We start from the raw sequence: 26,757 nt of genomic DNA, 5'->3' as shown, positions 1-26,757 counted from the left end.
GCTCATGCTCCCTGAAATGCCATCCCTGCTTCCTCTTCCCTGCTTGTTTTCTGAATGGGAGCATCACTCCCTGCCAAGAGATTAGAAGATGGGCTGCTCCTCGTATGCGGAGCCAGGAAAATGATAAATGCTGGGAGGTCGGGGAAGCAGGGAGAGATGGGATGGGGGTATCAAGTTCTCATCTTTTGTTAACACCTATTTACCTTCTAACTACTGCTTAACATGTATGTTTGGAGAAAAGAGTTATTTGTGGAAGACCCTGTAACTGTAGGGAAATAAGAGTCTCAAAAATGCCTGTGACAGAACAAGGGAAAACTGAACTTGATATTCTAGGACTGAAAAGGCTTTGGTCTAAAGCCTCATCCAAAAAAGAAATCTGTTAGATAATATTTAATCTGAATACCCTCTGAGTGGACAATAGGCTATTCTGTATTTAGGAGGCGTAAGTATATTTAGGAGGTGCCCAGCTAAGAGGAACCCCACGCTTCTGACTCTATCAAAGCATTGACCCGAGGAAACAGCGTTTGGTTTTTCAGCAGCTCAGCTGTTAGGCTCTGCTTTACATTTTGCACGTCCTTAGCACCCATCTGTCATGCTTGCAACAAGAAGCACTGCTTATTGAGTGAGCCTGCAGTCTACGTACGATAATCTCCCGAGTCCTTCCTGAAATTTAAAAGGTATCAGCAATGATGGCATTGGTAATCTGGTTTAAATTGTTAAAGTTTAGTTTATTAATAGTGATTTTGATGGACTAGAGGTTAGGGGAGTAGCTAAAACTTGGGTGTAGGAACACTACACCGTCTGCAGAATTTCAGATGATATCTACATTGAGATTGGTTTGAAACCAGTGCAGTTTGCCTTCAGTATGCTCTGCTTAAAGCATTACAGAAATGCTTTTGGGTCTCTTGTTCCTGTGCAACGGCGTATTATAACAACACACAGAACATGACAATTCCATCATGGCAACACAGGGAATAGTTTTCAGAACCCCACAATCATAATAGCAAACCTCAGCAAAGTTGCTTTTGCACAGAAAAAGCATTTAACTCCCACACCCTGATTTTATCCATACGTGAATACGTTCAGTCTGTTACAAGTGAGAAATGCCCGTTTATTTCTACATCTCATATCTTAGAATAAATAACGTGCACTACGTGTAGGATTCCGTATGATGACTTGCCTACCCGGGTAGCAGAAAGGCAAGGTGTGCATTCACACCACACCGGCTTTCCAGTGCTAAACCCCAAGGGAGGTGGAACAGATGCAGGCAGAGCAACGTGGCTACCGCGTGCAGACTCGCTAATTCCTTTGGAGGCTCAAAAGGTTAGGTCTTTCCCTCAGGCCCTCTTGACTTGGAGGCTTTCAGAGGGACTTTCCTCTCCCCTTTGACTCATGGCAAAGCTGCTGGGCTGTAGGTTTAGGACAGGCATATTGCGCGGTGGCTACCTCATGCAGACCAAAGCCTCTGATTTAGTTCTAAATGCGACTCCTGATCTGAGAGGGCTTGACGAATCTTTCTCAGAAGCTACCAATCTCCAGTTTGTCACCACAATTGCTCTAAGACCTGAAAACTGCTGCTGAGAGCTTTCCTTCATACTTGGTCTCCATTTTTCATTACAGTCTACTGTTTCACCTTGAAAAGGTCTCCCTTCACCTAAGGTCTTTCACGCTGCTCCTTCTTCGCCATCGGTTTACCAAGTTGCTGCACACTCAGTTGACTGACATCCCTTCGGCAGGGCTCCCGCTTTAGCAAATGCTATTTTGCTACAGAGCAAATGTTGAGGAAAAGAATAATTCCTACTCCCTGATGCTAGAGGTTTAGGATTAGGCTCACCTTGAACCTGTTTTCTTTTCGTTTTTTATAGCGAAATAATTTTTCTGCTGATTTTTAAGAAGGCATTTCTGTCTCAAAGGCTGACAGCACTTTCAGAGAGGCATTTTCCCAAGGAATAAATGATATATAATAGTTCTTTTATTCCTTCACCGAGCCTTCGAAGGAAACAAGGAATACATCTGCTACAAGTGTTTCCTTTATCTTGTGTTGATCACTTAGGATCTTTCAACTCAGGATCTCATTTTGCTGAAACACAGAGTCAGTTATAATAATGTGACATCCTGGAACAGTCTAATCCTATTGCGAAGTGAATCTTCCCATTAAGAATGATCCATCTAATGAGATACAGCAAACTACAGGGAGCAGACACAGACTAACCACATTAACTGCTTTTATGGAAGTATTTTTTAAAAAGAACTATTTTGCTCTGCATTTAGAAAAGATCAAGTTTTTAACTGCGTTGAGTCAATGAATACCTCCTAACGCCACCCTCTCATTAGCTTATGCCTTCCAAGACATTTTCTTTTTAAATTTAGTCTATCTGTCTGCACCAAAGCGTATTTTCTCTTTTACGACAGTTGGCTAGAAGTGCTTCAGGCACGCAACTGGGATAATCAAAGCTGTATTATTCTCCCTGTCAAATTCTTCATCACACATTTGATATACCAGTCAGCTTAAAGGGAGGCGGTTTCAGGATAGCATTTTTAGAAGTGGATCACATTGTTATTATTTTTCGCCTCCCTACTTGATTCAGAGGAACCAGAGTTTGGCCAATGCCAGGAAATCTAAACGGCCTTTCAGAGCAGCTCAGTCTTGGCTGCTTCTCAAAGAGCTCTACAGCAGAAGAAAGAAATGATTTTGCAACAGAGGAAGGCTTTCTGAAGAAATGGTTTTCACTAGAAAAAGGCCAATTGAACCAACTTGGGGCATTTTGCAGGATGTGTGGATTTCATTGACTCTTTCACTGGAAACCAGGTCAATGTCACAGGCAAGGATGACTGGCTTCTTGCCAGCCCGCCTGCCATGCCATGGAGCAGTTAGCCCCGAAAACCTGCCAGTCCCAGCCGGAGCTGGAAGGGTTCCAAGGTCCCTAGGGTGCAGTAAGGAATCTTACAGGATCAGGCTCTTTGTAGGGCTTGTTGATGTCCCAAAGCAGAGGGGCTTTGCCGCTCTGGGGTCTCTGATTTCACAGGGGCTTCCCCATGCCCTGCCAGAGGGTGAGGATCACAGAGGGCTTTGCGTGTCCAAGAGCTTGGGAGTTTGTGGGGAAGCAAAGGAAAGAAAGATGGGATATTTGACTCAGGAATTTCCTAGGGAACAGAATTCCAAATTCCCACTATGTTCTTCCAGCAGTGTAAATGTCCACACACTGCCTGTTGCCTATGAGCAATATAAATATCTTCTCACACAGCATATCATACAACAATTAAATTCTGCTCATTACCCAGCCTATATCTATACTTCAAACTGGTCTTTTTTTTTTTTTTTTTTAAAAAAAAGCCAACAACCTTGTTCATAGAACTAATTGCAAGGGCCGGATTCTGTATTATAATGCACAAAAGTGAGGACAAGTTGGTTTAAAAGAAGATAGACATTAAAATATTAGCTTAATGATGTAGCAGTGTTTTTCATACAGGTGGCTCTAAAATAAACGTAACTGGGATCACACAAACTACAAGTCTACATTATTGTAACATGTCTATATTAGTTCAATACGATCACATAAGGGTGAAAGACGTTCCAGACTTTTGTGCAATTACTTATAATGCTGACTTTGCTTAGCCGTACCGGCTTATTTTGCGTTCGCTGTCTGCACGGCGCATCGCATAGTGAAGGCAATCTGCAACAATCGGTATCTCTCGTATTTTGTTATGGTTTGTCCTAGTGATGTGATTTACTGATGGGATCACTGCAAACTCCAATACCTTGCAATGGGTGGAGCTTATTGGAATACCCACATTTGAGGCTACAAGTACCGTTAGCGCACACATTACTTCAATGCAAAATCCACTGTGAAGAAATAAAAAAAAAAAAAAAGACAGATGGAAAACCTGTAGTAAAAGAGTTATATGCAGGAAATCCCATGCCATGCACTTATCAAGAAAGTGAAGTATAAATGATGAATGGTGCGCAGCCTCTGAACAAGGGAGAAACGCTACCTGACCAGGTTCAAATGGCACCATTGGAGGAAACCAGCTTCTTCCCTGTAACTGTTTGCTTTAAAATTGAGGTCACATTTTTGTAAGCGTTGTTTTTTTCTTTAACCACAGCGATGGAGTTCACGCTGTGCCCGACGGCAGCGACTTTACTGCGACAACTCTAATGCATTTTTTGGAAGCCTGATTGTTTTCCAGTGTCGCTGGCACGACTGAGACGCACTGACGCGCCTCCGCCTAACCATCCTCTGCAAGAGGCTGTTTTCCCCTCGCCATGCCATTATCCGCTGGCTCGAGCGGCACAATTTTAAGACGAATAGTCCAGACTGCCTTGACTGCAGTCGCTGGGCAAAGGCATACCTTGCAGTGTGTAGTACTGACAGGAAGTCCAACATTGGAAGCTACCACAACTGTGAACGCCGAAGCCAACTCAATAGTGAATCCACTGCGGGAAGCATAAGAGAACACTTCACAATCACTCTTTGCATCAGCTCGGACTGATACCATGCAGCGTGCCAAAGTCTTACCCGTTTCTCCTTTCGACTGTTTTATCTCCGACTGATTTTTGTCATAGGAATAAGTTAAGAGAACAAGGAAGGGCTGAATAATGGGAACGGCACAGGCCAGTCATCTGTAGTAACCCAGCTGCACGGCTCATTGCGTCAGGGACTTCTATTACTCTACACCGCGGTGAATCATGCTTAATTAGTAATTCGGTTAAGCACCAGCAGAGGTCAAGTATGCATTGAGGATGAAAATTACTGTAATAAATACATATGGTTTTAATAGTCTGAAGCGCACTGGGAAAGCCACTGTAATGTTGTCATTTCCAAATGCACTTTCTGCCATGTTAATTAGGTCATCAGCAGAAGACTCTGTTCACGTAGACCTCTCTGCCCAAACGCATTCAGTATTAGTTTACAGGGTTATCTTTTTTCCTTTCTCTCTTTCTTTCTCTTTCTTTTTCTCATTTGTTCTAATTCTTTCTCTCGCTTTCCTCTTTTTTTTCTTTCCTTTTTTAGAAAGACGGAGAAGTCGAAGCCAAGTTATCATTAATATCGAACCACAGCAAATTCAGCAAACTGCATTACAAACAAAATCCTGGATTGGCAGTTTTTCAGATTGATTCACGCACAAAGTTCACACAACTGTAAAGACAACTGTGCACATACCTTGATGGTGTGATTGGAGTGAGGTCTTTACCCATGGTCTGTATAACTCTTCTACCCCAGACCCAGAGACCGACACAGATCCCAACACCTCCATAAAACAGCAGCCAGACAGGAGTTGACGCTTCTTGCATTACACCACCTTGCTCGTAGATAAGCCAGAGCGCGACAAGAGGACCAATTGCATTGCTGGAGAAACAGAAAAACATCGCCTGAGTTATACAAATGCAGATAATTGCCTTGAAAGAAGTCTCTTATTTTCTGCATGATTTTTCTTGATCGTGCGTGCAGCACTGCTCTGACTTGACCCTACAGGCAACACCCTTTCTCGTTTGGAAAGGCTGCAGCAGAGGACTCTTATCATGTTGCTTTTTCAGCTGTCACTTCATCACTGATAACTATAGCGAATGCTGAAAGGAATTTCTCTTTTACAAATCGTTTCCTGAAATGTCAGTCGGTCATTATGTCTGTTCTGGGACAAAACCCAGTATTTTCCATACTGAGCTGAAATTATCTCAAAATTTACCAATTCAAGAGCTCTGCATCTTTAAAATTCAAGTATTAAATTAGCTCTTTTTGTCAAAGAGGGAAGTTAATGAACAAAATTACCATTGCAGACCAGAGGATACAAATACAATCTAGTCTAACAACCTGTAATGTTTGGAGATATCATCTGAGTGCAGCCAGGAAGGTGACTTAGTCTTCTTTAAACGTGTTGTAGAGCTAGTTGGATGGGATCAGAGAGGACTCCTTGGTGACACGGAGCTGGAGTAAGCCCTTTTTGCTACCCTGCTGCTGCTATCTAGAAAAACGCTGAAAGTCAGCAACACTGAAGTCCCCATTCCTAATGCAGGTCACCCAGTATCGGTGGCTGGAGTCTCCAGTGCGTGGAGTGAGACTTCGGACTCTGTTTTTTCTAAAAAAGCATCAAGTTTCTAGACACGAGAGTTAGATGAAAAACTTGAAAGCTAGTATCCAGTTACTTCAGAGGCCTGAATACTAAAAAGCAGATAAGAACTTTGACATCCCTTTGGTTTTGCAGCTCCTTTGCGAAACCGAGTAGCTGCCTGCCCTGCTGAGCAGCATTTATCCACAACCAAAAAAGCATAAGAAACAAGGCAGAGCTGCACTTATGTCTAAATAATCACAAGACGAGCAGAGCAAACCTGTCCAATGTCATTCCGAAAGTCTGAAAACCAAGAGGAAGCTCCCCTCTTTGTAAACCGATAAGGAGAGCGGGTCGCAGCGAGTGCCGCGGGCAGGACTGACAGCTATGCTTGCCCTGCAGCCAGGACCAGCTAAATTTAGTTCCTGGTCTCGCTCCAAAGCGCACAAATGGAGTAAGGGCCAGTTTTAACGTCAAATGTTGTGCAAGCCACCGTAACCAACAGTTAATAATTTACTTGAATCCCATCTTTACCAGATCCGAGGTGCTAGGGGCCGAGCGCTAACTGCCAAGAGACGGGGGTGCTCGGCCTCGCACAGCTCGGTGCACCTAAGCAACACGAGACCCTCTTCTTTCTTCTGGTCCTTGCGAAATCAAGTTCTGAACCCTGAGAAGCAATCCTGGAGCAAAGTAACTGGGAAGGAATCTTCCCTTGTAAACACACACAACAACATTCAAACTGCGAGGCAAACAAAAGTACTCAAAAACGCTCTTTGATATAAATAGGAATGAATGATTCTTACGGCTTTTGAGAAAGATGCTGGAAATAAATTAGTGAACTAACATGGATAATAAAATCCAGTGGGTTTGAAGGCATTGGGTAGTATGGTGAAGAACTAAATATGCTTCAAATAAAGAGTGATTTCCACTAGCAAAAATACTTCAAAATTCTGGTCTGATACTGTGCCTGAGTATGCATTTGACTTGTTGAGTTTTTGAGTGAGTAAAAGGACAGTATGTGAAAAGTCCCTAGTGCCTAAATACAAGAATTATTTTACTTTCAAGGAAGAAGAGATTCTTGATTGATGCATTTTTAATATTTTTAAGTTGATCCGCAACTTCTTGGCCAGTGTTTTCAGGTGTGGAATAAATTACTTGCACATTTAAATGCCTTATTGTGCATAGAAAAAGAAAGGTAATTTGCTGTATCGTCAACTGATGGATGCAGAAGGCTGGATAAAGGCAACTAAAACTTTGATCAGATGCATAAAGGGAAAACTGATCACTCCTTCTTATAGTGCTGTATTACATGGGGACAACCTCCCTGTTGAAAATAACAGGTACATTTGGAGTGAGCCCAGGCTCTGATTCCTGACTGTTTTGAAGAGATTATGGATGGATATTCGTCAGTCCTAATGTAAATGGGAAGACAGAAAAGGCTTCAGAAACTACAGCAGCAAACTATGCTCTTTTGTACCAAAATCCGGTTTTAATTATTTGCAAATGCTACGCCTCTGTGAATCAGCTAAGCTTAATCCTTGAAGAAAAGGTTATTTTCTTATTTGTGGCAACAGAAGGCAAGGCAAAACTCTGCTGACTTATGCTTAGACTTGGAGGATCCGAATGGCTGATGCTGCCCAGCAGATCAGAAGAGATGACACTGGTGCTCAGAGAGGCAGCACTTCTGACACTTTCCCTGTAGGAAAAGAAAGAGAACCACCGGATCCATATATGCTCGGAAAGGCAAAAAGGTAATTAAATGCATTTTCATTTGTGGATATCTTCACCACTGGTTATCTATACCAGAGAGACATTTCTCCTCTCCCTGTGAATCACGTTTAATGTGACTTAAACATTCAGCTCCTAGGGACAATGGCATCTCCCAGCCCGAATACTGCAAGTGGCTACCAACAGCCAGCAAAAGGGCAGTGGTGTGCAGCCAGTGGCTCCCATCTATCACCGTCACGGCACTTCAGAGGGCTCCTTCGGCTTCTGGATTTGTTCAGTAAGTCCAGTCCCAGGAGCTTGTGGTATCAACTCTTCCTATGCCAATGGAGAACAGTTCTAGAAGAAGCCGCTACGCCTGTCCCACCACAAAACTGCCAAAAGCTTACAATGAATGTGTCTGACTCACGAATTGGGCAGACTAGGATCTTGGTGGTACTGCATGCATCAGCTTCGAGACACTACCACGACCATGTGCAATCCTTGGGACTAGGAAGCGTTCATCGGTAGAAGACAACCAGTCCCAACAGAAGAGTAAGAGAGAAACAACACATCAAAAAAAAAGGTGCTGTTAGATAAAAGACTTTGCTTTGAGACCTTCTGCAGTTATCTGATGTCTCCTACATCTGACTAACTAAGCAGATGAACCACGAGGACACTGGCTAGACTGGGACGTGGCTTTCACAATATTTCCCACTGGTTCTCTCTCATTTGACTCCAGACATGACTAGCAGGAAAGCAGACCTCAAATCTTCCGTGCATTTGGCTAATACTCATTTCACAATTCTATTTTCAAGAACTGATGTTCTCTTACTCTCCCACGCAGCTCTTTTACTTGCCTTACCTAATTCTCCTTTGTGCTGGAACTCCAAGTCTTATTCGTGGTAGTTTAGAAGGAGAAGAAAAAAGCCTGAGAAGGTCACCCAGGGGCTCTGAACCCCAGTCCACATCTATGTGTAAAACTGCCACCAGGTTCCTATGTAACTGAAGTGCTTTCAAAGATGTTACCGTTTTATTTAGCTATTGGGTTTAAAAGCCGAGATAAGCTACTCCTGTCATGGTATTACTTTAGTTTTGTTCATCTAATACACATTTTTTCACTGAGCACAAGAGGATGGCCATTACGAGTTAATTTTAGGATGAGTTTATAAAATGTTATGGCAGAAGAAGCCTGACTACCTGAGTGCACCCGTCATGAAGTCTATTCTCCACGTCCACTATTTTTCATCATCTCCGCGGGGCTCCGCCAGCCCCGGTTACTCGCAGGGCACAGGACTGTGCCACAGGGGTGGTGCGTAGGGGCCGTTTGCCTTCCCTAGCGGCGCGATACAGGACTAAATGCCATCTACAGCAATGCTTGTACTTGCAGACGCGTGTCACGGCAGTTCAGCGAAGTGCTGCTGAGTGTTTCTGAAGTGCTGTCTGACCCTCACGATGATTTCGCGCTAGCTCTCTCGGCTAACGTGAACTGGCACAACTTCTCCTTTTCTGTTCACTTGTGCCAGTTGAGAATCTGTCCGGCACCATTTATAAAGCTGTTGTGAAAGATAGCATTTGACAGTGAATCTGAACTATAAATAGAGTTGGCTTCTCCTCTCCCCTGTGAGACAGATAGAATTACCAACAACCCCCCTACACGCACATAAGCTATCATGAGACAAGCTTAGAAATTACAGTTTCCCATGCACACACACACAAGCAGAGATTTTTACGTACATTTGGGTCACAAGTCCAGGCCCTTCTCTGGAGGAACAAGGACTACAACCTACAAGCTCTTTTTTTTTTTTTTTTTTAAGTAAAAATTAAGAGTTTTCAGGAATGGAAGGATGTCATCAGCTGACTGCTCTGTCGCCAAATCCCATCAAAGTTGTCATAATATTTTATGAACTAGCAACATTGCTATTACCTCTCTACTTCTTATTTGAGGGAAGTAATGAGTTGCTCAAAAAGCAAATCTAACTGTATTTGAATGCTACGCTCTGAATAAGCTTTGTGTTATAATCCACAGTCTACAGGCTACTTGATGACCATGCTTTGATTCTCTGCGACCTGAAAAAGCAGATTGTGTTTTAGCCACTTCTAGTTGAGTGAAGCTTGACGCATACATTATCGCTGATTAAAACTGAATGACAAGCAAAATAGACATCTGAGAAATCTATATTAGGTTTCCAGAGTTAAAGATATAATTACAAAATCCCCAGTCATTTGACTATTTCCCAAACCAGGATTTCACAAACAGACTTTCCACTGGGAAAATAAGTGGGATGATGATATTTCTGAATATGCTGCAGTTACTCCTGGAGACACCACCCTGTTGAGTAAGGCGGCAAGGAAGATACGCCCATATGTACCAACAGGAAAAAAAATATGTCCTAATCTCCAGAGATCTCAGATTATTGACAGAGTTTTATCCTAGTTCCAATAATCAGACAGTTTTGAAATAGTGCGTATACCATAGCACAATAGAAGTGTGTCACAGCTGTGCCCTGTGAAGTGCAAACTTTGGGTGCGTTAATGAGTCAGGAAAGCTACTTATTTCTTCCCGCAGCTCATCGCTGTGTACTGTACATGCTGGCCCTGAAGCCCCAAGGCCCTGGGCCCTGGAGGGTTGGGTCCATCCTCCCCCTCGCCCACCAGCATCAGCCTTCCTCTGGCAAACCCAGTCACAGCAGGATGGGAGAGGGATTCCTGCGCCCACCAGAGCCCCCCCGCTTCTTGCTGCTCTTCTTTGGCTTCCCTGCATGGCACAACAAAGATGCCACGTACCTGCACAATTAAGGACGCAAGTGAAGATTCAAATCTACTCGGGACATGGGCTGCACTTGCAGGATGGACTGCTATTAAAAAGGGAAGAAATCAGATTTCAGGCTGCTCTCAGTAATTGTAATGGACAGATTAGCTTCCTAAATATTCTAAGTGATCTTGACTGCAGCTCTCAGGGAGGAAATAAGAAATACTCATTTTGTAATCCAGCCTTATTATAGCTCCTTTAGACTCCTTATTTAGCCAGGAGACTGAATCCCGCTAAGCTCTGTATGTGCAGTGAGATACTGGCCGCGTTCTGGCCCTTCCCTCCTTTAATCCCACTGCATTTACTTTAGGAAGAGGGGAAAAGGTGAGTCCCACTGCTGGTTCTGCTCTGACCCAAAACTCCAGTGAAATCTGTAGGGAGGTGAAAGGAGAAGTTTTCTCTCCCTGTATTTTGGGCAAGCAGGTATTTCCTAGTTTCACTTGCATTGCTTTGCTTAACAATGAATTCCCTATCTGCTAGCAGTTCAGTTTCCCTAAAATCACTGAGACAACATGCAGAAATATATAAAAAATACTAAACATTTTTACTATAGCTCTGAAATCCTGTCTTCAGTAATGTAGCCTATATCGTTTGGATAATAAGACAGCCATTCTTTGTCAAGCTTGTGCTATAAATTTATATGGCATTACCTGCAGACTCTTAACACGAATGACCCCCTCTTCCTATAATATCTAAGTATGAATACGCAAGGGTAGTCCTGAAGTCCTCTATGTGAAATTTAATTAGAGCAGCTGCATTCAAACAATTTATGCAGCAACAACTCGGCAAAACTGAGATCCCCCGCACAACCGTGAAACGTCTACAAGCAGGTTGCTCCTCCCTACAGCAGGTACCAGCTAAACCTCAGTACCACCTGCACCTTGGCGTGCAGAGACACGGGCGGGTGGCATGGTCTGCGGTCACCCTGTTCAGCTGGAGCATCACGGCTCCTGCCGTTGTCACGTTAATAAACCACCTTCCTCCATGGCTGGAATCCATGAGGCCAGGGTAGATGCTTGCTCACACAAGCCAAGGCACGTGGCTGCTTCTGTCATTCCCCGGGTTTCTCCTGTGACAGCAGGAACGATGGCCTGAGGTGGAGAGGGGGGGTAGGAAGGGACAGAAGAGGCCACCCATTTATAGGAGAAGGAATCTGTACGAGAAAAGACTAAACACAGGCACAGACAAGTGTGTAGGAGCACAAGGCTTAGGCTTTTTTCACAGCCTAAACAGCAGATTCTAATCAGGAAACCTCATGTCAACCTACAGCATCTTTCCATGGGTCATCCCGCTTCGACTGCAATAATTCAAGGTATAACAAGCTCCAGAGGTTGCTTGAGTCAACAGAAGCATCTTCCCGTTTGCTTGGACGGGCTGTGGGGCTGACGCACCGTTTGCTCATAGCTTTCTCATTCCCAATCCAGTAGCAAAGCAGCCACAGCCACCTTTGTGCTGAGCCCAGGAGATAGTTGTGGGGTTCGTAGTCCTCTCTAGCCATTTCCAAAACAGCCTGCCCAACTGCCCTCATTTTCGGGAACTAGTTAACTCAGATAGATAGGCTTCCAGACTTTGAAACACAGCATAAACCCTACAGCTTCAGCAACTCTCCCACTACCTGTGTTTATACAGGCAGGCGGCTGCGGGGCTGAGCTCCAGATCATCATGATTCCTGCTGAACCAACCTATATTTACAGAACATAAGCTCAGTCCAACTCAACCATAGGTGCATATAATCCCCGCCGGCCAACAAAGCCTAGCCTCCCCGCCTCTGGAAAGCTGGCTCTGAACAAGCATTTAGGAAGCTGGCAGTTCTCCTTGTGTCACGCTCCTGGCCCAGGTCTTTTTTTCCATCCTGCCCTTTTTATTCTCTCGTTGCCCTTGCAATGACCTGACGTGCTCCCTTTGTGCTCGGGTGCTGAGCCAGTGGGACCTGCTCACTTGGCGCCGCTAATTAAGTTCAACAACAACATTTTTTTTTTTTTCAGCGGTTCTGTCCCAACACATTTAGTCGGGATTTTAAATTCTTTAGATTTCATTCAGCCCATGTGCCGCGATGGTGTCACAAGGCTCTCGGCTCGGCTCAGTTAGTCCCAGCCCTGGAAGGGCTCCAGCATCCTTGACACAGCGCATATAAGCTCTGCAGCAGGGGGGCAGGAGGGGATGGTCTGAACAAAACAGTCACCCAAATAAGGAGTTACCATGACTCCCTGTTTCTTTTAACGCACAACTGCCCCGGCCGGGATCCATGCTGATGTCAGCCTAAACACGAGCCCTTGACTGCTACAAACATCAGCTCCTACAGCAAAGATAGGCTAGTATCATTAGGATGCTAACAAGCATCATCTTGGAAGAAACAGGGGTCTAGCTACCCTTATTATGAGTTAGTTCTGCAGTCAGCGGCAAAATACCGATTTAACTGTCCCAGGTCCAGGGGAAAAACCTGGATAATGAAAAAAGGGAGACCTCCATATGACTTTTCACCCACTAAAGTGCTATCCAAACTACATGGGGCACTTCTGCTCCACAAAGTGTTTCTGAGCTGCATCATGGTTCAGTCTGTACCATATGCCTCATGCTTAAATATGCGCTAAAACAGGTCAATCATTTAGCTACCTGCAGTTTTTAATATTTATATTAGCTTTTAATTTTTCTTTCTTTGCTCCTCTTATCTGCTTCTGTCCCTCCAAGGAATACCAGCAAACAGCCTGATGGAAAATCAATAGAAAACATGGGACAAGAGTGAGTTCCAGGATGGGGAAAGAAAATGGAGGAGACAAGTCCAAAGAAAAAGATGTGGACAACAGAGGTGCTGCCCTAAATATATGAGTGAGGAGCTTAAAACCAAATGCAGAGGAAAGCAGGATTTTAACAACAGGATTCAAGGCTGAGAAAAAAAATAGAGAGAAGCAGCTTGACATCAGCACCTAAAATGAGCAGAAGGAAAGTGAACAAAGGAGGGAGAAGCAGCCTTTGGTGGAAGATGGATTGCCAAGGCTTGCTTTCTTACAGAAATGTGGACAGAAAGCCATGGTACTAGCCAGGTTCTACTGCGTTATTTTTAAAACAATGCACTGCTTTTCAAGCTCTGCAGATCTTTATGCAATATGGGAAGAGCCAAGAGCCCAGTAAGAAGACTCCTGCTCTGCTAGACAAAGACCGGCAAAATGTCTCTGCTACATAATCCACAGGATAGGTATCTGCCTTCACAGAGTGTTTTGTCCACTCAACCTTTTTGGCATACAAAGAGGTCTTTAATTTTTATTGCTTAGCTGGAACTCAGCCCAGTTGCAAGAATGGGTTCCTATCCAATCCTACACCTATGACCATCTTCTTGCATTTCTACCAGCATTGACAAAATGAAGCTAACTTGGTTCTTTAGTTTTGTAGTTACATTAATTCAGCTTAAGAAGAGATTTTGGGATAAACAGCATTTAATAAAAATGCATGCTGGCTGGCAAATTTGGTAGGATCACTGACAAAAGTAGAGATCTGCAAAACACTATAAAAATATGAATTTTCAGAAAAGGATATTCCCAAGGCAACAAGCCAGTCCAATTGCAGAATTCTGGAGAATTAGGCAGTCAGATGCAACAAAGCATACTGCACAGAGTCTAAACATTGTCTTTCATCCTGTCCAGCTCCTATCAACACCAAATTTGATTTCTGAAGTGACTGCATCCTTGCAGATCACTTCTAACAAACTCTACTACCCTTGCCTCCTACAGAAAAGGCAAGCGATGCTTGCATAAAAATGCAAATCCTTGAAGAGTACGTATAGACATCACCGACAGGGAATAAAGGAGCATGGGCAGTTACGGTGGTAAGCTCTGAACTTGCTGCAATGGTATTTCCCACGGTACTTTACAAGAAATATCAGCGGTGTTTGTCCTTTTTCTTATATTCCCCTCGGCACTCACTGCTGGCCACTTGCAGAGCATGGGCACCAGCCTCCATGGATGGGTCTTTGCTCTTGTCCAGTGTGCTCAAAGCAGAGGTCCTGATCAACGGAGACCATCTGAGAAGAAAGAAAGTTGCACTGCTGCCCTCTGATCCAGAGGACGAGGGGACCCTGGACTCCTTCCCAGAGCCAGATCCCTGCGGATACAAAGGGAGTAATAAAAAACAAGAGCGAGGAGTGAAGGCCCTTCAGAAAGCCCTATTCTGAATTCCCAGGACACGGGATGGATGGGAAGGGAAGAGACATGTTTGTAAGTGTTTTTGAGATGAGCTGCGAGTTAAATCGGGTGGCTGACAAGAGCGAGGAGCAATAACCATTTTCCTTGCTGAGTGGGACAGTGTTTGCTCAGATGCCTAAGGAGGGCTATGAAAGTTATGAACGCTGCAAAGCCCCGCTGCAAATGCTGAAACCGACACCAGCAAGACACAGCTAACACAGCGAGCATTCAGCGGGATGGAGACTCAGTATGGCCCCAGCTACAACCCAAATAAGGACTGCTGCTTCAACAAACAGCTTCTGAGTGGATTTCTCAGGGGACCTTATCAGGATACAGGAAAGAGCACCTACTAAATACCAAGTGGATCGCACCAGGCGTAAGGAAGAGGCAGTCCAGCCAAATCCTAAAGGAAAAATATGAAATGTTCCCAGGGACAGAGCAAAACCACCCAAGCTGCCCTTCAGCCACGTGCCACTGAGATGGCGAGGTGCGATAGGGCCCTGCAGATGAAGCAATGTTATAAGCAGAGGAGCAATGTGAGTGCAGACAAGGAAGGTACACAATGCTCCATCCTGAGCCTACATCCTATGTCCTTCGGTCAAAAGTCCTGTACTTTGTGGAATAAAACACAGCCGAGCCCTTGAAGGGAAAGAGGCTGGCAAATGAGTGAGTGAAGAGACACTATCTCCTGGGGCTCTGTCCAGACGATGGAGGGCAGAGAGGCACACATAAACAATTCTGAGACCAACTTTGAGATTTTGTGAGTTGCCTGAGTCAGTATGGACACGAGAGCAAGACTCCTGGAGGATGATCCTTTTCCTTTATTCCTGGGAAATGATGTTAATGCCACGGGATTTAAGGACAGACACAAGCCAGATGACTGAAGGATGAACTCACTGGCTTCTTCCAAACTCAAGGAGCAACTCAATGGTGACGGTGGCTCTGGATAAAACTCCTGCCAGGGAGTACTGCGTACCAGAACTATGCTGGGTGATGGGAAGCTTCTTAAATGAGTGCTAGGAGATCGGCTATAGCCCATGTCCCCTCCCTGCATGGGGCATGAGAATGTGCCCAGGGCTCCTCTGGGGTAGCTCCCTTTATTTTGGTAAGAGAACTCTGGCAGCTGGAGAAGTTGTATGTGCAGTTTATGAACTTCAGTAGGATTTTGATGTTAAGGCTTGTTAGATTTTCCGGACTAGTTAGTTATACACTGCCTCACGTGGTCCTAGATCCCTGGAAAACTCCAAGCAAAAGATTCAGCAAAGGGAAGTCTATAAGGGCTGCAGCAGTCAAAATTAAGACATTCTTCACACACCTCTTTTCACAATGTGACAAGAGATGAAATTCATCTAATGACAAAAATGGTCTAAACCTCTCATTTGCTGATGGTCTCTGATCTTGCAGTTAAAATAGGCTGCGAACTCTGCGGGGCTGGGACTGTCCTGTTTACTTTTACAGTGGTCGGCATGACAGGGAGAGTCTCAATGCCTCAAAGCTTGCCAGAATTAAACCCGAATTAAACTAATTACTGCACAATTATTTAGCAGCAAATAAAAAAGATGTTCCCATTAAGAAGAAAATACACCATAGACTGAGCAGTCCAACTCCTGGAAAGCACCAGGGACATCAGTGTCACAAGCTTTGCAAAACACAGCCCTAATGATCATCTGCCTGCAGAAATGAATATGCTTTCCAACCGGCCAAGCTGGCAAACCTTGCTCCAAGCACTTAAACCGTAAAATTGCTGGTTTGTGAGATCTCATCCTCTTACCTGACATCATTACCTCCATGGGCAAAGGATCCAAAGCAGGCTGTTAAGATCTGGAGGAAGTGGAAAAGTAGATGGACCTGAGACGTGTCTTTCTCTTCCTTATCCTCTTCCACGGGATCGACTGGGGGCCGGTTAGGATCCGCGAGTTCAGAGGCCAACTTCATTTCCACCCCACCTTCCTCCGCCTCAATCTCTGCCTCAGCCACTGCGTTGCAATAGCTGGAGTAGCTGTCATAGCGAACTCGCTTCTTGGAATAGGAAACGGTGTCGCCCACTAATTTCTCACTGTCCTCTGGAGTTGACGTATCCGCTGCCTTAAAGGAGGAATGCACGGGCATGCCACAAATAGCAGCTGTGTAACAAGTGTAACTGTTGTTGCGTCGTAACAGTTTGTAGTTGTTTTCTTGAGTGGGCCTCTCATCGGTGGCCCTCTCCAGGTGTATTTTGTGAAGCAAGTCTTTGTATAGACCTGAGTCCTTGTGCACAGTGTGATAAACGTGGCCATCGCTCCTCATCTGGCCATCGAAGCTGAAGGTGCCATTGGAAACAGGTGATTTCACCGAGGTGTGCGTCATTGAAAATGCCCTTCCTAAAAAGGCAGAGATTTAGAGTTTTTATTTCTACAAAATGTAATACAGAAGCCCCCTCCCTCCCACTTCACGGGACAATAAAACAGCAGCGATCTGAGAGTACAGGAAAGAAGATCGATTTGCGATATATGCAGTAAATAAGCCAAGATTCAATTCACTGCAAAACAAACTCTCTCATCTTCTGTGCAAAAAGAGCTTTGTTGCACCGTTGGTTGTCCCCCGGACACGCCGTATGACCTGCAGCAAGTCACTTGGGATCAGCTATTCAAAGGTGATACTTGAAGATTAAATCCTCAGCTTCTTTGAGGAAGTAATTGCTATAAAATTTCTTTCTTCTAAAATAAGCTCTGCTTTTTCTGAGGTTTTGTCTATGTTGAATAGGCACAACAAGGACTTCAGGAAAGGCGGTTTACTACAATTTCATACTGAATACGAGGTCACCTTTCAAAAATACCTATGTTTAGGAGACATTTACATAACTTAAAAATAAAAAATTTAAAAGCCAGAAAGCAAAGAAGTTCACGTTCTGCAGAAATATTTCCTCGGCTATTCCAACATTTTGTATATCTTATTTCTATGAACATGATGATAGTTATTCCCACAGTATACATTTAACATCAGTGTATGCTGCAGGACACATGACACAACTAAGGCAATATTTCTGAAGAAACTATCTTTTTCATTTCCTGACTTCCTGGATTTCCACTGTGCAACACTCAGAATTGGTTTTAGCTATTTTTAAACTGGAAGCACACACTCAATGGGCTTCACGTCATGACTTATTTGATTTTGTAAGAATCAGTTGAATATATTAGGCATTTATTAACCAAATTACAGGGCTGTGTAGATGTTAGCAAAGTGATATCAAAGTCATCAGACTGCTAAGTGGGGGGGGTGCAATCCCACCACATGGGAGGACAAAAAGAGCTCTATGCACACAAGCCTCCTTCTTATAAATATACGTTCAGAAAACAATGCGTGAGATTTTTCTAGTGGACATGCTCCAAACAGTCATACATTTGTCAACTAAATCCCAAATCTTTTCATCTCCTGTGGTAGTATGCTAATCAACTTTATGCTGAATTTAACCTTCATACATCAGCAATTTGTGTTCTCTGTATTTTTCCACTGCTTAAAAGGACAGAAATACAATTAAGGATACAAAGTAAAGCAAAAATGAAAGTAATTTTTGTTTTCAGCCGTTTCTAAAATTGAAATAATACAGCCAAACAAAATGTAATTGTTTTTACGTCCTCTCTAGAATATGTCACTTGTACATGAGCATCTTTCCCAATAAGTGCTGAAGAGGGATTAGAGCTGGAAATCCCAAACACTAACTGACCATATAAAACAGAGACCTACTTGCAGTTAAGAAACCCTATTGAAACAGGGAGAAGATAAACCCTCTGAGTCGTCTTAGTTTCTTACCATACGGTACACGTGGATGGTTTCCATTTGCAATAGTATCTGATGCCCCAGCAGCTTCTGTTACTGAGCCAGTAAGGGGAATCGTGCTCTCGTCAGATGCTTTGGCACCAGGAAGCTCTTTAAAGACTGGTGTTTCTTCATCTTGAATTTTATCAAGACTTTCATCTGATATCCTTGACAGTGCAGCATCTTTCTTTAACCGGCCTAAGGAAATAACAGTACTGTAATTTTAAACCCAACCTGTCTGGTCTTGCTGCTTATGTTTCTACTGTTTGCATCAACAACATAGATCAATGTGGATACAATAACCTGGCTCTGTTTCATACACATTCTTTATTTATTTCTAACACTTATCTTTACTAAATTAATCTGAGAAAAATTTAGAGCATCTTTGTTTCTTCCTACAAAATGAAATCTGAAACTTTTATCTGGGTTTTAAACATTGCATTTGTTGACAGTAGCAAAGTAAACAAGCAAAACACTGTAAAGCTAAAAGCTGTGATCAGCCCAACTTACTGTAAAGTTAAAGAAGTCACTTAAAGATAAACAGTCTGCCAGATTTGTCCTTTTTATCATTTTCTTAATAAAATATAAAATGGATTACACTCCAGGATTTATTTTCCTGTTTCTGTTAGACTCTAGAAGAAGTGAGTACTTCAATGGATCGCCTAACAAGGTTTTGAATTTCTACCACTGCAAGTTTTTAAGAGCAGGTTACACAAATACACGAGGAATAGTTTAAGCATATCCTGCCTGTGGGTGGGGCCTGGACTAGGTGACCTCTCAAGGGCACTTCCAGCACTGGAATGAAATTTTCCGTGATTTTATGTCATTCTCATTTCACCAAGCAACTACTCACTTTCTATTTTTCTCTTCATCCAGGGGCACACAAAGATCCAGACCAAGATGGCAAATACTAAGGATACGCCGACTGATATTAGAGCAATGGCCCACATCGGCAGTACCAGTCCCAGTACTGTGAAGACAAAAAAATAAAACCCAACCGAACCATAAATTAACATGACTTAATTATCTCAGGCAGTGGAAGAGCAATCTGTTGCAGAAAAGCCTGTGTTCACAATGTATTCAAAACCAACATGAACGAGACAATAATTTTTAACATATATATCAGTTAGTGCAGTATTTAAGTGTCTAGTTGACGTGGAAACATTTGCAGCTTTAGCATTCCAATTCTCTGTTACCCCACCGTGACCTTATTTCCAAAAGATGTCAGGGGTAAAACTCCCACACCAGGGCTGCTAAAACAAGTTCGCAGTGATTTTATACGCTAATGCACGTTAAACCATGTTGCCCATTAGGGTAAGTATTTACCCGACCTTTGCTCTGGTCAATAAAGCCTGATGCTTAGCTTAATCTAAGCCATTATCTGCTTATGATAATAGCTTAATGTAGCACTTGAGAGCTGAGCTTTCAGTCCTGCAATGCACAATCATGGCAATAACTCATGTTCATGTATGTATCCCCGCCAACGGAGTTCCTTGCGCTTGTTCAATTAAATGAGCTTTCAAACTCATACATGCATGCCTGTCTTGAAAACTACATGATTAGTCCACCCTCGTGAGTAAATGTTGCCAGGACAGAGGCCTTGGAGAATAAATATGTATTTCCCAAGTATCAAAAACGGAGTCCCACATTTTACTCACACACTTTAGAGACTGCTAAGCTGAAACAGAAGGGACATTAAGATTCTTATTTCATTTATTTGACTTAATGAGTCACTGCAGAGTGCCTGACCTACTTCTGCGGTACAACTAATGAGGAAATGTTGGGTATACAGCTGATTTACTGTGAAACGTCTTGGATACGTAGCCAATTAGACTTAAGAAAAAGGAATAGTCGAATTATGTTACCCTCTAATTGGGAACTTCTCAAGCTTTTTTTTATTTCAGTAATGCTATGGTATGAAGTAGAGTCTACAGACTGCATTCATCTAGTCCATCTAGTGCGTCAGGTTTTAGAGAAAACAAATTTCTATTCAAAAAAGGTCACTTTCTAAGCCTGCTTTCTTAATTCAGGGGCATGTTCAAGAGCTTTCTTCAGTTGCTTCTTCATTCATTGCTCTGGGGCAATAATCTAATCTAAAGACAACATTTAATGACCAGAGTCTCCAATAAAGTAGCCGAGCACGCTGAACATCTTTTTTCTGAACTCTTTTGCTGCAAGTGTGTGTTTAAACGTATACTGCTTAAGTAAAGTTAAATATAAATGTACAAAGGCAAATATATATACACAAAATGTGTGAATATAAATATACAAATATAAGTTCAAATATAAACACAAGTATAAACACAAACATATAAATACACATAAAATATACAAAAATATAAATAAAGTCCTGAAAATGACATGTATCATTTCCTTCTACTGAGCTGCAATGATAACACAGCACCCAAGAAGGAAGATGCATTCAGTGCAGGAACAGGCTCAGGGCTTATCATTGAAAGGACACAAAGAAGTAAATTTTATTAATAGGCTCCGTGCCAGATCTGCCAGAACAGTGACTCTGCTGATTTCAATGCAGCTATAGCGTTAGACTGAGTGCAAACAGCCTACTTGCTCTTACTGCCTGCTCTGAACCTTCTCTCCTTGATGCACATATCTGGAATACCTTTGAGAGCTCAACACGTGCTCAGATTTACGAAGCGAAACCTGACAGCTCAATATTTCCCCTTCCTCTAAAGAGGGATTTTTTTTTGCAGCTGCACTCTTCCCTATGAACCAGTGACCAGGAGGAAGACACAAAAACACATACACAAATAGAAGCGTGTGAGGAGGTGTATGATGTAGTCTTGCCCTCGTTAACTCCTTAACATAGGAGATAACGGTGCAGTGTCGACAGCTACCTGACAGCATGCTGGCAGAGCATCGTTACACACTGTGGGAAGTCTCCCTCCCATGCCTCCCGCTGTGGACGGCTCACTCACCTGGTGCCCCCGTGTACATGATGGAAAACACATTAATAGCTATGGTAGCAGCATAAAAGACTGGAAGTGCGCGGAGACCGTTGGGCACAGGGTCTTCCTGCATAGAAATGGGGGGGAAAAAAAAAGGAAACATTAGCTGGATTTTCCAACAGATTAATGTCAGCAGGAACTGCCATGACGAAAACACATGCTCCCAAGTCAGTGCCAGGCAGGTGGAGCTTTTGGGTGGACGGTGAGGAAAGGATGGTGACCGGTCTGGTTACACCTGAATCCACACTGCCGGTGCTGGCAAGCACCAGCGCTCTGGGGAAGCTTGACACTGTTAATGAGAACCAGGGAGACAGGTTGTACTTTCAAGTCGACTGCAGACCTGCCGGGTGACCTGGGGGCAGGTTTCTTTCTGTGAGTGTTTTTTTACCTATCTTGTCTGTGAGATGAGGGGTCCCTTTCACTCGGCACAACTGAAAGGCACCGAGCAGGACAGGGCTTGGATGTTTTTGGAGCAGGGCTACAAGCACCAGTGCAACTCGTCCATTGCAAAACCTTATTCCTAACCTCTCGGTTTTGACTGAGACGGCCTGGCACTTTCCACCAGCTACCAGAAATCTCTGACACATTAAGTGCCTGGCCGTATGAAACAGGTAACATACACACAGCGAGCGCGCAATGCTCAGCACGCCGCCGTGCCCGCTGCTGGCTGCCGTCTCGTGCCCTCGGCGCACACAAGGAAAGGCTCAGCTGACGGCGCAGCGGAAATGCACCATGCGAGCCATGGAAAAAGCCTTTGTGAGGAGACAGCTTTGGCCTTTTGAGGGCTTCCGTGTGTTTGCAAAGCGCCTGGCAAAGCCAAGGGCTGGCTAATGGGGTTTTGTTTCTTGCTGCCCTGAGCTATAAAAGGGATCCAAGAGAAGGCTGCCGCCGCCCTGCGCAATGCCCCGGTGCCGAAGTATGATGCAGCACGGGCTGTATCCACAAGGCCAGCTGCTATTCACAGACACCCCCAACACGGGCATGAACCCCTACACCAGGACACAGACTCGCAAGCTAACAAGCTGCTCAATGCAAGTCACAATGCAAGTCACTACCTGCATATGCCAGAAGCTCTACAGATCTTACTACTTTGTGAATGGCACAGATGGCAGTTCAAAGACAGTTTCCTTACCTTGAACGTTTTCTGCCTCTTGAATGCTTAAATATGTGGCTTTTATACTAGAGTTCATGTGATTTTGATGACCAGTTTCTTAAGTTGCTAGAGGAACTTTTCCCCGTCCTTTATGCAACTTGAGTAATTTTGAATTCAAAGCTGAGTCCGATCAAATTTATCATCTGCTTTTATCACTGACATTTATTTACATCAGAAATAAAGAATGACGAAGCTGAGGTTACAGGTGGTGTTATTTATAGCAAAAGAATTAATCCCTCATCTATTTAAGTTCCCTGTATAACTGCTAATATAGTGTCCCTTATTTTAGGTCATTGTCATGCGCTGCACTCCCCCATTTTAGCAAGTTGAATGGTGTGAGAGAAATGGAAAAAGCAGATAAAAGTGTTCTGGTTTCCAGTTCATAGTGGGTGGCAGGTAATCGTCTTCTGTACTGGAGATACACAGACTGATGTTACCTCAAAGCTACCGCTTTTGACTGAGGTCACTAAAACCCATCGATTCAGGTTTCTTCAGAATCTAGGAAACATGCAGATATCCATCTTCTAATGTCTGATGAGCTAGAAAACTAAAGCTTAAAATTTTAGAGTATCTCCAAGGGAGGACTGTTCTGTTTGAATAACAGTCAGAATGCCTATTGCGAGGCTAAGTCAATGCCAACAAGTTTGTACTAATACAGAAGCAATATTAATGTACCATCCTTGAATACTGTATATTCTGTTTGATTAATTATCACGTAGCACCATCTAAGTCTCAAATACTTGTCAAATTACTTTGAGCTTTCAGAACTAAGAGCAAGTACAGTTTCAATGGCTATAAAAAAAAATGACTGGTCTCCCATCCAAAAAGCAAGCCACAAACTTTCAATTCTGGAAATGCCAGCACTCAAATGGGAAGCTAGAACACCACCTTCATACTGAGCACTCATTATAATAGCGAAATTTCTTTACCTTGTTTAAAATGAAGAATCTAATCAGCACAAAGAGGACTCCAGACATCAAGCCAGATAACAGTGGGGATATAAACCAAGAGGCAACTATGTTGAAGAAAAGAAAGAATGAAACGTGAAATAAACAGTATTCTTGCATAATAGTTAAGTAAGTAGTTAATAAGCAATAAAGTTAAAACAGTTCTTGTACAACTAGAATGAATGTTCCCTGTGTTTACTTACAACTGAAGCAACTCAATATCCATTGACACTCAAGAAACCAAAGTAATACTAGGCACAATTAGAAACATCAGCCAAAGCATTTCCCGATAATTTTGCAAATCAGCAATCAAATTCAGGGAAGTTTCTCGTAGTTTGATGCAGAGTGGACCAAGAAAGCCCTGTCATTTCCTAATCACCATGATCACAAATGTTGCAAGCAAGTGGAAAGCAACTGCATCTAGCAGGATGCCACGCTGCTCGCATGGTAAAAGTCTCAATTTCCAAAATGCCATAGAAGTATCAACTGTAATGAATAATACGCATACATTTTTTGCAGGCCAGATTTGCAAGAGTCCAGGACTGATTTAACTGAAGTAGGTGGCAAAACTCCCACTGATTTCAATAAAACCGGATTAGGGCAGCACTCTGGAAATCTCATCCAGAGTGATTTATTATTTGTGGCATGGTTAACAGATTGATTCTGCTGTCATTGCAAACCCTCTTCTACTTTTGACAGAATTAAAAAAAAAAATACACGTTGCTCCAACTTCTCTGAAGCTCAATTTTATTTCCATGCCTTCAGCACCAAATCCTTTTGATACAGGGTTTGGGCTGCGATTCGGGTTACAAGGCTTCCAAAACAATAATGAAAACTCCTTCGCATCCCTGCTTGGCTGTGCTGATCTTGGTAGTGGGAGGCTGTGAGTTAAACATGTGCTGTATGCCCAGCTCTCGCCTCCCTGAAGCTGGTGGGTGGAGAAACATGACTGTGGGCATTCACATGATGGCTAGCCTTGTTGAGAGCAAGAACGAGGTGGTATGAGCTGCCACAAAAAGAATTAGAAGAGGAGGAATGTCACCTTGAAGCATGTCTCTGAGGGACAATGTCTCCTCAGCTTACTGGCGGGGAAGTGCAACTTGCGTCTTACCCCTTTCTCCGCTGGAGAAACACTGCAGCCCTTAGTGAACGCGGCATCAGTGCGTCTTCTGAATGACAGGACTGGGGTGGAAAATAATTTAAGGAGGGAGCGCTAACAGCGCAAAGCAGATTTCTGGGAATGTTTTTTGCAGGCGGTGCACACTATTTCACATACCCTGACGCATAAAAGGAAACGGCACTTACCAATCTTGACAAGCTGCATCCACTGGACTCCCTGGGTGCCAATTGCCACCAGAGAAAATCCAATCGTAGCACCTACAATGCAATGGGTCCCCGATATTGGGAGTTTCAAGAATGACGCAATTAGCTGCCAAACAGCAGAACCTAGAAAAGAACCCAACCGTATGGTATAAACAACAACAGTAACAATAATATCATGCAGAAAATTCTTCGCGACATACCCACATTCTTTTACGAGCACTGCCTACACTCCACATGCACAACCGAGATCTCCTAAAGAGAGTTTTGTTCCTGTTCAGTCTCTAAAAGCAGATACTAAGACAGTTCAATAGCAGCTTTGAGTACTGCATCTTACTTATGACTTTTTATTACTAACAGCTCTTTATACTGCACAACAGTTCTGCTTTTTTTTTTGGAAGGCTTTCAGTATTTACAGCCTGTCTCATTCAATATACAAACTGTTCTCAGTCTGCATCAAGCTTAGAAAATTCATTCTTGAGAGCTGGACCTGGAAGCCTCCAAGCGTGAGGAGGCATCCACCGTTTCACTAATGAACTACCCATGCTTCTAAATTCAGACGCTATCAAAGAAAGGCTCAAGTTGTGGGGCAGGGAGTTTTATGCCTCTTCTCAGAGGCCATCCGGAGTCCTCTATAGGAAAAACGGACCCAGGAGGGAATAAGGACTCTCTGACTGCCTTCATTTGCAGCTCATCGCAGCACTGGAAAAATTTAGAACTGCAGGAAAGGCTTATCTTAGTCATGCAGTAGCCAAAGATATCCATGGCATAAGGAAATAAGACCCCCTAACTAAGTAAGGGATCGTGGCTAATGGTCTATAAGTAAATGCAATGCCTGGTGTCCCGACAGCCCAAGGAAGGCTGTTTGCCACGAGTGCAGAAAAAGAAAAGGAAAAAAAAAAAAAAAAAAAAAAAGACCCCAAGCACCAGAGAGGATGCCTTGTATTTGTTTTCAGTCCCAACTTTCGGTAGTTAGAGCAGACCACAGTTGGCCACCAAGCCCTCGAGCACACAGCTCCATGCTCTGACTCATTTTCACATTGCAAGGACCCAGGTTCCTGCTCCTCTTGCAGTGGTGCTAACCTCAGGACACCAAAATCATTTTGGCAGTGACACAAGCTTTCTGTGGATCTTGCCTAGTATTAGAGAATTCTTAGAAAGATCTCTTCTTCATCTTAAGACTTCATGGCCTTAAGACTAAATCTTCCTGTGTTAAGAGGTGCCAAAGGCAGCAACCAAACTGCCATAAGAGATCCCGTATATTCTGGCTCATGCCACCTCTCTTAACAGATCTCCAGCAGACACAGGTGATAAAGCAAGGTCGCTGAACACACGCTGCTACTCAAGATCCCAGCCTCCATCCTCAATTCCAGCAGGAGAGGATGGTTTGAAGGTCTTGAAATGGAGCCATCTGCAAACGGTGATTTGCTGGCATCATGCACAGCTACGTTTGGAAGTCAACCAGTTTGTAAAACTGATCTCTCCTGGGGTACTATCCCAAAACAACTGGTACTCTTATTGCTATTGGAAATTCTAGATCAAACAAGGAACACCTGCTCTTTAACTTTTTGGCTTCTCTTCCCCTGTACTAAAATAAAAATAAATACACTTTGAAACCTTTGACATGAACTTAGAGATCAGCAAGTGAGGTGAAAGAGAAAACAGATGGTAACATCTGTAAAGAGCCAAATAAACAGATAAGCCAGCCATAGATATGTAATTACAAAATACTCAGTCTAAAAGATAGGAAAAATGCAACCAAGCAACAGCTGCACTGCAAATGTGTAGTGAGAGATGGTTCTTTTCTTGGGGGGTGGGGAATACAGGGAGTATGGCA

General features: G+C 43.4%; 1 protein-coding gene across 2 annotated transcripts in view; it reads right to left on the bottom strand.

Moving 5' to 3' along the window:
* SLC20A2 (solute carrier family 20 member 2) overlaps nt 1–26,757 on the bottom strand; it is a 59,251-nt gene that overhangs the window by 2,984 nt on the left and 29,510 nt on the right. For both annotated transcript variants that reach the window (XM_082481974.1, XM_082481973.1), the window contains exons 3-10: nt 24,906–25,046; nt 23,583–23,668; nt 21,471–21,567; nt 19,385–19,501; nt 18,526–18,729; nt 16,508–17,096; nt 5,163–5,348; nt 4,351–4,435 (exon numbers count right to left, since the gene is read on the bottom strand). In XM_082481974.1, coding sequence (XP_082338100.1) covers nt 4,351–4,435; nt 5,163–5,348; nt 16,508–17,096; nt 18,526–18,729; nt 19,385–19,501; nt 21,471–21,567; nt 23,583–23,668; nt 24,906–25,046 — 1,505 coding nt within the window. The remainder of the gene's footprint in view (nt 1–4,350; nt 4,436–5,162; nt 5,349–16,507; nt 17,097–18,525; nt 18,730–19,384; nt 19,502–21,470; nt 21,568–23,582; nt 23,669–24,905; nt 25,047–26,757) is intronic.

Source organism: Vanellus vanellus, assembly GCF_965231255.1.
Source record: "Vanellus vanellus genome assembly, chromosome: 4".
Lineage (NCBI taxonomy): Eukaryota > Metazoa > Chordata > Aves > Charadriiformes > Charadriidae > Vanellus > Vanellus vanellus.
This window is presented reverse-complemented; position numbering and strand designations above follow the sequence as displayed.